The 12,289-nt window shown below is 57.3% G+C and overlaps 1 protein-coding gene across 1 annotated transcript in view; it reads left to right on the top strand.

Annotated features, from left to right (window-relative positions):
* VAV1 (vav guanine nucleotide exchange factor 1) overlaps positions 1–12,289 on the top strand; it is a 53,429-nt gene that overhangs the window by 39,622 nt on the left and 1,518 nt on the right. The window contains exons 20-24 of the mRNA XM_077192223.1: positions 959–1,095; positions 2,975–3,040; positions 3,198–3,229; positions 5,247–5,363; positions 9,552–9,670. Coding sequence (XP_077048338.1) covers positions 959–1,095; positions 2,975–3,040; positions 3,198–3,229; positions 5,247–5,363; positions 9,552–9,670 — 471 coding nt within the window. The remainder of the gene's footprint in view (positions 1–958; positions 1,096–2,974; positions 3,041–3,197; positions 3,230–5,246; positions 5,364–9,551; positions 9,671–12,289) is intronic.

The following is a 12,289-nucleotide window of genomic DNA, read 5'->3' as shown; positions in this document are numbered from 1 at the left end:
CGAGTTCAAATTTGGGGGGGACCCAGCCCCGATTTTGGGGGGCTTTTGGGGGGTCCTGGACCCCCTCAGATCAAATTTTGGGGGTTCTGACCCCCCCAAATCCATTTTTGGGGGTCCCTGGGTGGGTTTTTTAACCCCCCAAAATCCATTTTTGGGGTTTTTTTGACCCCCCAAATCAATTTTTGGGGGGTTTTACCCCCTCAAATTCATTTTTGGGGGTCCCTGTGGGATTGGGCCCCCAAAATCCAATTTTTGGGGGTTTTTGACCCCCCAAATTCATTTTTTGGCGGTCCCTGGGGGTATTTGCCACCCCAAATCCCTTTTTGGGGGTCCCGAGGTGGTTTTGAACCTCCCAAAATCCAATTTTGGGGGTTTTTGCCCCCCTCAAATCCATTTTTGGGGGCATTTGACCCCCCAAATCAATTTTTGGGGGTTTTGACCGCCCCAAATCCATTTTTGGGGGTCCCTGAGAGGTTTTTGACCCCCCCAGTTCCATTTTTGGGGGTTTTTGACCCCCCAAATCCATTTTTGGGGTTTTTGACCCCCCCCCAGATCCATTTTGGGGGTCCCGGGGGGTTTTGACCCCCCCCAAATCCAATTTTGGGGTTTTTGCCCCCCTCAAATCCATTTTTGGGGGTCCCTGGGCGTTTTGAACCCCCCAAATCCATTTTTGGGGGTTTTTGATCCCCCCGGATCCATTTTTGGGGGGTTTTGAACCTCCCAGATCCATTTTTGGGGTTTTTTGACCCCCCAAATTCCATTTTTTGGGGGTTTTTGACCCCCTCAGATCAATTTTTGGGGTTTTTTGACCCCCCCAAATCCATTTTTTGGGGGTTTTGACCCTTCCAGTTCCATTTTTGGGGGTTTTTGACCGCCCCAAATCCATTTTTTGGGGGTTTTTGACCCCCCCCGGATCCATTTTTGGGGGGTCCTGACCCGCTGTTTCCCCCCCCCCCAGGTCTCCCCAAAATGGAGAGCACCCAGCCCTACCTTGGGGTGCCCCCCCCGCCGGGGCTCCTGGCCCCGCCCCTTCGCCTCAGCCCCGGTGACGTCATCGAGGTGACCGCGGCCGAGGCCGAGGAGCTCTGGTGGCAGGTGGGGGAGGGGCGGGGGGGGCCCCAAAAAAATCGGGGGGGGGGGGTCCCAAAAAATCGGGGGGGGTCCTCAAAAATTGGGGGAGGGGTCCCTAAAAATTGGGGGGGTCCCAAAAAATTGGGGGGTCCTAAAATGGGGGGGAGGGCAAAAAATGGGGGTTGTGCTAAAAAGGGGGAGACCCCAAAAATGGGGTTGGGACCCCAAAAATGGGGGGGTCCAAATAATGGGGGGGGGCGTGTCCTAAAAAGGGAGGAACCCCAAAAATGGGGGGGAGGGGGGGTCCTAAAATGGGGAGGGGGTCCTAAAATGGGGGGGGAACCCCTGAATTTGGGGGGGGGGGGGGTCTTGAAATGGGTGGGGTCTTAAAATGGGGGGACCCCAAAAATGGGGGGGGTCCCTAAAATGGGGGGGGGGGCAAAAAATGGGGGTTGTCCTAAAAAGGGGGGGGACCCCAAAAATGGGGTTGGGAGCCCAAAAATGGGGAGGGGGCTCCTGAAATGGGGGGGTCCCAATAATGGGGAGGGGGGGGTGTCCTAAAAAGGGAGGGACCCCAAAAATGAGGGGGGGGGTCCTAAAATGGGGGGGGGTCCTAAAATTGGGGGGGGTCTTGAAATGGGTGGGACCCCAAAAATGGGAGGGGGGTCCTGAAATGAGGGGGGGGTCCTGTAATGGAGGGGCCCCAAAAAATGGGGGGGGTCCCTAAAATGGGGGGGGTCCCTAAAATGGGGAGGGGTCTTAAAATGGGGAGGGGTCGACCCCTGAAATGGGGAGGGGGTCCTAAAATGTGGGGGGGGGACCCCAAAAATGGGGAGGGGGCTCCTGAAATGGGGGTGGTCCTAAAATGGTGGGGTCCTGAATTTGGGGGGGGGTCCCCAAAAATGGGGGGGGGTCCTAAAATGGGGGTAGGGTCTCAGAGCACCCCAATAACCGCTGGAAACCCCCCAAAAATTACGGGGACCCCCCAAAATTTAGGGGAGACCCCACCCCAAATTATTGGGGGTCTCCCCACCCCTTTTGGGGGTCTCGGGACCCCCCAAATTTCCCCCTTCATTCATTGGGGAGGGGTCTCAAGACACCCCAAAAATGAGAGAAGACCCCCCCCAAAATTAGCGGGACCCCCTAAAATTTAGGGAGACCCCACCCCAAATTATTGGGGGTCTCCCCACCCTTTTGGGGGTCTCGGGACCCCCCAAATTTTCCCCTTAAATCATTGGGGAGGGGTCTCAAAACACCCCAAAAAATGACAGAAGACCCCTCCCAAAAATTACGGGGAGACCCCAAAATTTAGGGGAGACCCCACCCCAAATTCCTGGGGGTCTCGGGACCCTCCTGGACCCCCCCAAATTTCCCCCTTCAATCATTGGGGAGGGGTCTCAAAACACCCCAAAAATGAGAGAAGACCCCCCCCAAAAATTACGGGGACCCCCAAAATGTAGGGGAGACCCCACCCCAAATTCCTGGGGGTCTCCCCAACACTTTTGGGGGTCTCGGGACCCCCCGGACCCCCCCAAATTTCCCCCTTCAATCATTGGGGGAGCTCTCAAAACACCCCAAAACCCACGAGAGATCCCCCAAAAATTACAGGGACCCCCCAAAATTTAGGGGAGACCCCCCCAAATTATTGGGGGGCTCGGGGGGGTCTCCCCACCCCTTTTGGGGGTCTCGGGACCCTCCTGGACCCCCCCAAATTTCCCCCTTCAATGATTGGGGGCGCTCTCAGAGCATCCCAAAACCCACGAGAGATCCCCTAAAAATTTTGGGGACCCCCCCCAAAATTTAGGGGAGACCCCCCCAAATTATTGGGGGGCTCGGGGGGGGTCTCCCCACCCCTTTTGGGGGTCTGGGGACCCCCCCGGACCCCCCGAATTTGCCCCCCCAGGGTCGGAACGTGGCCAGCGGGGAGCTGGGCTGGTTCCCCAGCAGCGCCGTCAAACCCTTCGTGGCCGTGAGTTTTGGGGGGATCCCCCCCCCAAAAAAAATTTTTTTGGGGGGGTCCCCGAATTTGGGGAGGGGGTCTGGGGGGTTTGGGGTGTCTGGGGTGGGGTTTGGAGCCCGTCCCGAACCCAAATTTTGGGGTTTTTTTCTCTCTGTTTTTGTCACAGGCGCCGCTGCCGGATCTCTCCGCCTATCCCTGGTCAGTGCGGGGAACCCAAAAATTTGGGGATGAACCCCAAAAATTCTGCCCTGAAACCCCAAAATTCACAACCGGGACCCCAAAATTCTGCCCCGAAACCCCAAATTCACAACCGGGACCCCAAAAATTCGAACCTGGAACCCCAAAAATTCAGCTCTGAAGAGAAAAATTTGCACCTAAAACCCCAAAATTCACACCTGGAACCCCAAAATTCTGCCCGGAACCCCAAAATTCGAACCTGGAACCCCAAAAATTCTGCTCTAGAATCCAAAAATTCGCACCTAAAACCCCAAAATTCTGCCCCGAAACCCCCAAATTCACACCCGGGACCCCAAAATTCGAACCTGGAACCCCAAAAATTCTGCCCGGAACCCCCAAAATTCGAACCTGGAACCCCAAAAATCGAACCTTGAACCCCAAAAATTCTGCCCTGAACCCCCAAATTCACAACCGGGACCTCAAAATTCGAACCTGGAACCCCAAAAATTCTGCCCTGAACCCCAAAATTCGAACCCGGGTTGGGGTTTTTGTGATCCCGAGTGTATTTTGGGGTCCCGGGTGGGGATTTTGGGGTCCCGGGTGTTTTTGGGGTCCCGTGTGTGATTTTTGGGGTTCCATTCCCCGTTTCCAGGTTCGGGGGGTCCCTGGAGGATTTTGAGGTCCCGGTTGGTGTTTTTGGGATCCCGGGTGTTTTTTGGAGTTCCGGGTGTTTTTGGGGTCCCGGCTGTGTTTTTGGGGTCCCGTTTGGTGTTTTTGGGGTCCCGTTTGGGGTTTTTGGGGTCGAGACCCTTCCCTGGAGCTGGGGGGATCCTGGTGTGGTTTTTGGGGTCTGGGTCGGGGATTTTGGGGTCAGAGTCGAGGTTTTTGGGATCCCGGGTGTTTTGGGGGGGTCCGGGTTGGGGATTTTGGGGTCCCGGTTGGGTTTTTGGGTCCTGGGTGTGGTTTTTGGGGTCCCGGTTGGGTTTTTGGGGTCAGAGTCGGGATTTTTGGGATCCCGGGTGTTTTTTAGGTTCCCGGTTGGGTTTTTGGGGTCCCGCGTGTGATTTTTGGGGTCCGGGTTGGGTTTTTGGGTCCGGGTCGGGTTTTTTGGGGTCAGAGTCGGGATTTTTGGGATCCCGGGTGTTTTTTGGGGTCCCGGGTGGGGATTTTGGGGTCCCGGCTGTTTTTAGGGTCCCGGGTATGATTTTTGGGGTCCAGGTCAAGGATTTTGGAGTCCCGGTTGGTGTTTTTGGGATCCCGGTTGGGTTTTTGGGGTCCCGTGTGTGATTTTCGGGGTCCTGGTTGGGTTTTTGGGGTCCCGTGTGTGGTTTTTGGGGTCCCGGTTGGTGTTTTTGGGGTCCGGGTTGGGGTTTTTGGGGTCCCTTGTGTGATTTTTGGGGTCCGGGTTGGGGTTTTTGGGGTCCCGGGTGTTCTTTGGGGTCCCGGGTGTGATTTTTGGGGTCCGGGTTGGGGTTTTGGGGGTCCTGGTTTGGGTTTTTGGGATCCCGGTTGGGTTTTTGGGTCCTGGGCGGGATTTTGGGATCCCGGTTGGTGTTTTTGGGATCCCGGTTGGGTTTTTGGGGTCCCGTGTGTGATTTTTGGGATCCCGGGTGTTTTTTGGGGTCCCGGGTCGGGGTTTTTGGGATCCCGGTTGGGTTTTTGGGTCCGGGTCGGGTTTTTGGGGTCAGAGTCGGGATTTTTGGGGTCCCGGTTGTGATTTTTGGGGTCCGGGTTGGTGTTTTTGTGATCCCGAGTGTATTTTGGGGTCTCGGGTGATTTTTGGGGTCCGGGTTGGGGTTTTTGGGGTTCCGGGTTGAGTTTTTGGGGTCCCAGGTGTTTTTTGGGGTCCCGTGTGTGATTTTTGGGGTCCCATTCCCCGTTTTTAGGTTCGGGGGGTCCCTGGAGCGCGCCGGGGCCGAGCAGTTGCTGTCCCCCCCCCGGGTGGGGATTTTGGGGTCCCGTGTGTGATTTTTGGGGTCCCGTGTGTGATTTTTGGGGTCCCGTGTGTGATTTTCGGGGTCCCATTCCCCGTTTCCAGGTTCGGGGGGTCCCTGGAGCGCGCCGGGGCCGAGCAGTTGCTGTCCCCCCGCTCCGACGGCGCCTTCCTGGTGCGGCAGCGGCTGCGGGAGCCCGGGGACTTCGCCATCAGCGTCAAGTGAGGGACACGGGGACACCGCAGGGACATTTGGGGACACTGCAGGGACAGTTGGGGACACCTGGGACACCTGGGGACACCTGGGGACAGCTGGGAGCACCTGGGAGCACCTGGGGACACTGCAGGGACACTTTGGGGACATTTGGGGACACTGTGGGGACATTTGGGGACACTTGGGGACACCTGGGGACACTTGGGGAAATTTGGGGACACCTGGGAGCACCTGGGGACAGCTGGGAGCACCTGGGGAAATTTGGGGACACTGCGGGGATAGCCTGGGGACAGCTGGGGACACTGCAGGGACATTTGGGGACAGCTGGGGACACCTGGGAGCACCTGGAGACACTGGGGACAGCTGGGGACATTGGGGACACTGTGGGGACACTGCAGGGACACCTGGGGACAGCTGGGGAAATTTGGGGACAGCTGGGGACACTGCTGGGACAGTTGGGGACAGCTGGGGACTCCTGGGAGCACCTGGGGACAGCTGGGGACACTGTGGGGACACCTGGGGACACTGTGGGGACACCTGGGGAAATTTGGGGACACTGGGGACACCGCAGGGACACTGCAGGGACACCTGGGACACCTGGGAGCACCTGGGGAAATTTGGGGAAATCTGGGGACACCTGGGGACACTGCGGGGACACCTGGGGACATTTTGGGGACACCTGGGGAAATTTTGGGGACACCTGGGAGCACCTGGGGACACTGCAGAGACACTGGGGACATTTGGGGACATTTGGGGACACCGCAGGGACACCTGGGGACATTTGGGGAAATCTGGGGACACTGGCGACACTGGGGACAGCTGGGGACAGCTGGGGACACTGTGGGGACACTGGGGACACCTGGGGACAGCTGGGGAAATTTGGGGACAGCTGGGGACACTGCAGGGACACTTGGGGACAGCTGGGAGCACCTGGGACACTTGGAGAGGACTTTTGGGGACACTTTGGGCACACCTGGACACAGCTGGGGACACCTTGGGGACACCTGGGCACAGCTGGGGACACCTTGGGGACACCTTGGGGACACCTGGGCACAGATGGGGACAGCTTGGGGACAGTTGGAACACTTGGAGGGACTTTTGGGGACACTTTGGGGGACATTTGGGGACATTTTGGATACATTTGGGAACACTTGGGGACACTGGGGTCATGAGGAGACTTTTGGGGACGCTTTTTGGGACACCTTTGAGGACACCTCGGGGACAGTTGGGGATGGCGGGGACACCTTTGGGGACGCCTCTGGGGACACCTCGGGGACACTTTTAGGGAGGGAGGGGGAGGGGAGAGAAAGGGAGAGGGAAAAGGGGGGAAAGGGAGGGGGAGGGGTGGTGGGGGCACTTTTGGGGAGGGGGAGGGAGAGGGAGGGAAAGGGAGAGAGGGAGAGGGGGAAGAAATGAGAGGAAAGAGAGGAGGGAGGGAAAGGGAGAGAGAGGGAAATGGAGAGAGAGAGAGGGAGATGGGGAAGGGTAAGAAATGAGAGAAATGAGAGGAAAGAGAGGAGGGAGGGAGGGAGTGGGAAATGGAGGAAGAGAGGGAGAGGAGAGAAAGAGGAAAAGGGAGAGGGGGAGGAAGGGAGAGAAAGAGGGAGAGGGAGGGAGGGATGGAGGGAGAGAGATGGAGAGGGAGGGGGGAAGGAGAATAAGTGAGAGAAAGAGAGGAGGGAGAGGGAGAGGGAGAGAAAGAGGGAGAAGGAGTGAGGGAAGGAGGGAGAGAGGGAGGGATGGAGGGAGGGAAGGAGGGAGAAAGAGGGAGGGAGGGGGAGAGATGGAGAGGGAGAGGGAGATGGGGAAGGGGAAGAAGTGAGAGAAAGAGAGAGAGGAGGGAGAGGGAAACAGAGGGAGAGAGGGAGAGGGAGAGGAAGGGAGAGAAAGAGGGAGAGGGAGTGAGGGGAGGAGGGAGAGAGGGAGGGACAGAGGGGGAGAGATGGAGAGGGAGAAGGGGAAGGGGGAGAAGTGAGAGAAAGAGAGAGAGGGAGAGGAGAGATGGAGGTAAAGGGAGAGAGAGGGAGGAAGAGAGAGAAAGAGGGAGAGGGAGGGAGGGAGGGAGGGAGGGACAGAGGGAGAGAGATGGAGGGGGAGATGGGGAAGGGGAAGAAGTGAGAGAAGAGAGAGAGGAAAAGGGAGAGGAGAGATGGAGGTAAAGGGAGAGAGAGGGAGGGAGGGAGAGAGGGAGATGGGGAAGGGGAGGAAGGGAGAGAAAAGAGGGGAGGGAGGGAGGGAGGGAGGGAGGGAGAGGGAAATGGAGGGAGAGATGGAGAGGGAGACAGAGAGAAGGAGGAAAAGGGAGAGGGAGGAAGGGAGAGGGAGAGGGAGTGAGGGATAGAGGGAGAAAGGAGGGAGAGAGGGAGGGACAGAGGGGGAGAGATGGAGAGGGAGAGGGGGAAGGGGGAGAAGTGAGAGAAAGAGAGAGGGAGAGGGAGAGGAGAGATGGAGGTAAAGGGAGAGAGAGGGAGGGAGGGAGAGATGGAGGGAAGGAAGGAGGGAGAAAGAGGGGGAGAGATGGAGAGGGAGATGGGGAAGGGGAGGAAGGGAGAGAAAAGAGGGGAGGGAGGGAGAGGGAAATGGAGGGAGAGAGGGAGAGGGAGGAAGGGAGAGAAAGAGGGAGAGGGAGAGAGAGAAGGAGGGAGAAAGGAGGGAGAGAGGGAGGGACGGAGGGGGAGAGATGGAGAGGAAGAGGGAGAGGGGGAAGGGGAGGGAGAGAGGGAGGGAGGAAAAGGGAGAGGAGAGAAGGTGGAAAAGGGAGGGAGAGGGAGGGATGGAGGGAGGGAAGGAAAGAGGGAGAAAGAGGGGGAGAGGGAGGGAGGGAGGGGGAGAGATGGAGGGGGAGATGGGGAAGGGGAGGAAGTGCAAGAGGGGGAGAGAGGGGCTGGGGGAGGGGGTGGAGGGGACAATTTTGGGGAGGGGGGGACGGTGGGAGGGAGGGAAAGGGAGGGACAGGGAGGGAGAGGGAGAGGGAGAGGGAGAGGGGTCGCGGGGACGCTTTTGGGGAGGGATGGGGGAGATGGAGGGGAAGGGGAAGGGGAAGAAGTGAGAAAAAGAGGGAGAGGAGAGAGGGAGGGAGGGGAGGAGGAAAAGGGAGAGAGAGAAGGAGGAAGGGAGAGAAAGAGGGAGAGGGAGGGAGGGAGAAGGAGGGAGGGATGGAGAGGGAGGGGAGAGGGAGGGAGGAAGCGGGGAGGAAGGGGAGGAGGAGGAAGGGGAGAGGAAGGGGAGGAAGGAGAGGAAGGGGAGGAAGAGGAGGAGGAGGAAAGAAGGAAGGAAGGGGAGAGGAAGAGGAGGAAGAGGAGGAAGGGGAGGAAGGGGAGAGGAAGGGAAGGGAAGGAAAGAAGTGGCGGAAGGAAGGAAGGAAGGGGGGAGGAAGGGGAGAGGAAGGAAGGGAGGGAGGGAGGGAGGGAGGGAGGGAGGGAGGGAGGGAGGGAGGAAGGAAGGAAGGAAGGAAGGAAGGAAGGAAGGAAGGAAGGAAGGAAGGAAGGAAGGAAGGAAGGAAGGAAGGAAGGAAGGAAGGAAGGAAGGAAGGAAGGAAGGAAGGAAGGAAGGAAGGAAGGGAAACGGGGGCGCGAAAAGAAGAAATTGGGGCACGGAAAGAGGGAAAAGGAGGGGAAGGAAGGAAGGGAATGAGGGAAGGGAAGGGAAGGGAAGGGAAGGGAAGGGAAGGGAAGGAAAAAGGGAAGGAAAAAGGGAAGGGAAGGGAAGGGAAGGGAAGGGAAGGGAAGGGAAGGGAAGGGAAGGGAAGGGAAGGGAAGGGAAGGGAAGGGAAAGGGAGGGGAAGGGAAGGGAAGGGAAGGGAAGGAAAGGAAAGGGAAGGGAAGGGAAGGAAAGGAAAGGGAAGGAAAGGGAAGGAAAGGAAAGGGAAGGAAAGGAAAGGAAAGGAAAGGAAAGGAAAGGAAAGGAAAGGAAAGGAAAGGAAAGGAAAGGAAAGGAAAGGAAAGGAAAGGAAAGGAAAGGAAAGGAAAGGAAAGGAAAGGAAAGGAAAGGAAAGGAAAGGAAAGGAAAGGAAAGGAAAGGAAAGGAAAGGAAAGGAAAGGAAAGGAAAGGAAAGGAAAGGAAAGGAAAGGAAAGGAAAGGAAAGGAAAGGAAAGGAAAGGAAAGGAAAGGAAAGGAAGGGGAGGATTCAGAGGAAGAGGAGGAAGGGGAGGAAGAGGAAGGGGATTCAGAGGAGGGTTCGTGCCGGGGTCCCGCAGGTTCCGCGGGCAGGTGAAGCACATCAAGGTGACGGCGAGCGAGGGGCTCTACAGGGTGACCGAGAGGAAAGCGTTCAGGGGGCTCGTGGTGAGACACCCCAAAAACAACCCTGAAATCGGCCTGGGGAACCCCCAAAACCCCAAAATCCGCGTGAGGGACCCCAAAAACCCGGGGGGACACAAAAAGCCCAAAATCCACATGGGGCATCCCCAAAAAACCCCAAATCCGCATGAGGGAACCCAAAAAAAAAGCGGGGGATCCCAAAAACCCCAAAATCCACATGAGGGGACCCCAAAAAACCGGGAGGACACAAAAAACCCCAAAATCTGCACGGGGCACCCCAAAAACAACCCGGGGGATCCCAAAAACCCCAAAATCCGCGTGAGGGACCCCAAAATCCCGGGGGGACACAAAAACCCCAAAATCCGTGTGGGGCACCCCAAAAAGCCCAAAATCCGCGCGGGGCACCCCAAAAACCCCAAAATCCGCGTGAGGGACCCTAAAAACCCGGGGGGGGCACAAAAACCCCAAAATCTGCATGGGGCACCCCAAAAACCCCAAAATCTGCGTGAGGGACCCCAAAAACAACCCAGGGGATCCCAAAAATCCCAAAATCCGCATGGGGCACCCCAAAATCCCGGGGGGACACAAAAAAACCCAAAATCTGCACAGGGCACCCCAAAAACAAAGCGGGGGATCCCAAAAACCCCAAAATCCGCGTGAGGGACCCCAAAATCTGCGCGGGGCACCCCAAAATATCCCGGGGGAACCCCCAAAAAAACCCCAAAACATCCCGGGGACCCCAAAATCCTCTGGGCACCCCAAAAACAAACCGGGGGATCCCCAAAAATCCCAAATCCACGCCGGGCACCCCAAAAACAAAGCGGGGGATCCCAAAAACCTCAATAGGGGTTGGGTTTTGGGGTTTTTTGGGGTCCCTCACCTGCCTTTGGGGTGGTTTTGGGTTTTTTGGGGTCCCTGACCGGGTTTTGGGTTGGGTTTTGTGTTTTGGGGTGGTTTTTGGGGAGTTTGGGTTTTTGGGGTCCCTGACGGGGTTTTGGGGCGATTTTGGGTTCAGTTTTGGGTTTTTGGGGCGGTTTTTGGGGTCCCTGATGGGGTTTTTGGGGTCCCTGACGGGGTTTTTGGGGTTTTTGGGGTCCCTGAGCAGGTTTTGGGTTGGTTTTTGTGGTTTTGGGGTCCCTGACGGGGTTTTGGGGTGGGTTCTGTGTTTTTGGGGTCCCTGATGGGGTTTTGGGGCGGTTTTTGGGGTTTTTGGGGTCCCTGACGAGATTTTGGGGTGGTTTTGGGGCGGGTTTGTGTTTTTAGGGTCCCTGATGGGGTTTTGGGGTGGGTTCTGTGTTTTTGGGGTCCCTGACCCCATTTTTGGGGTCCCTGACCGGGTTTTGGGGTGGTTTTTGGGAGGTTTTGGGTTTTTGGGGTCCCTGACGGGGTTTTGGGTTCGGTTTTGGGTTTTTGGGGTCCCTGAGCAGGTTTTGGGGCGGTTTTTGTGTTTTTGGTGTCCCTGACGGGTTTTGGGTTGGGTTCTGTGTTTCTGGGGTCCCTGACGGGGTTTTGGGGCGGTTTTGGGGGTTTTTGGGGTCCCTGATGGGGTTTTTGGGGTCCCTGAGCAGGTTTTGGGGTGGGTTTTGTGGTTTTGGGTTCCCTGATGGGGTTTTGGTCCGGTTTTTTGGGGTTATTGGGGTCCCTGACCGGGTTTTTGGGGTGGGGTCTGTGTTTTTGGGGTCCCTGACGGGGTTTTGGGGCGGTTTTTGTGGTTTTGGGGTCCCTGACGGGGGTTTGGGGCGGTTTTGGGGCGGTTTTTGTGTTTTTGGGGTCCCTGACGGAATTTTGGGGTGTGCTCTGGGTTTTTGGAGTCCCTGACGTGGTTTTGGGGCAGTTTTTGGGGTCCCTGACGGGGTTTTGGGGTGGGTTTTGTGTTTTTGGTGTCCCTGACCCCATTTTTGGGGTCCCTGACGGGGTTTTTGGGGCGGTTTTTGTGGTTTTGGGGTCCCTGATGGGGTTTTGGGGTGGGGTTTGTGTTTTTGGGGTCCCTGATGGGGTTTTGGGTTGAGTTCTGGGTTTTTGAGGTCCCTGATGGGGTTTTGGGGCGGTTTTGGGGTGGGTTCTGTGTTTTTGGGGTCCCTGAGCAGGTTTTGGGGTGGGTTCTGGGTTTTTGGGGTCCCTGACGGGGTTTTGGGGCGATTTTTGGGTGTTTTGGGGTCCCTGACCGGGTTTTGGGGCGGTTTTTGGGGTTTTTGGGGTCCCTGATGGGGTTTTGGGGCGGGTTCTGGGTTTTTGGGGTCCCTGACGGGGTTTTGGGGCGGTTTTGGGGTGGGTTCTGTGTTTTTGGGGTCCCTGACCGGGTTTTGGGGTGGTTTTTGGGGGGGTTTTGGGTTTTTGGGGTCCCTGACGGGGTTTTGGGGTGGGTTCTGTGGTTTTGGGGTCCCTGATGGGGTTTTGGGGTGGGTTCTGGGTTTTTGGGGTCCCTGACGTGGTTTTGGGGCGGTTTTTGGGATTTTTGGGGTGGTTTTTGGAGTCCCTGACGGGGTTTTGGGGCGGTTTTGGGGCGGGTTTTGGGTTTTTTGTGTCCCTGATGGGGTTTTGGGGCGGTTTTGGGCAGTTTTGTGTTTTTGGGGTTCCTGACGGGTTTGTGGGGTCCCTGATGGGGTTTTGGGGCGGTTTTGGGGGTCCCTGACGTGGTTTTGGGGCGGTTTTTGGGGTCCCTAATGGGGTTTTA

Source organism: Agelaius phoeniceus, chromosome 32 (genome assembly GCF_051311805.1).
Source record: "Agelaius phoeniceus isolate bAgePho1 chromosome 32, bAgePho1.hap1, whole genome shotgun sequence".
Taxonomy (NCBI): Eukaryota; Metazoa; Chordata; class Aves; order Passeriformes; family Icteridae; genus Agelaius; species Agelaius phoeniceus.
The sequence above is the reverse complement of the archived record's forward strand: the minus strand, read 5'-3'. Positions and strand labels throughout refer to the sequence as shown.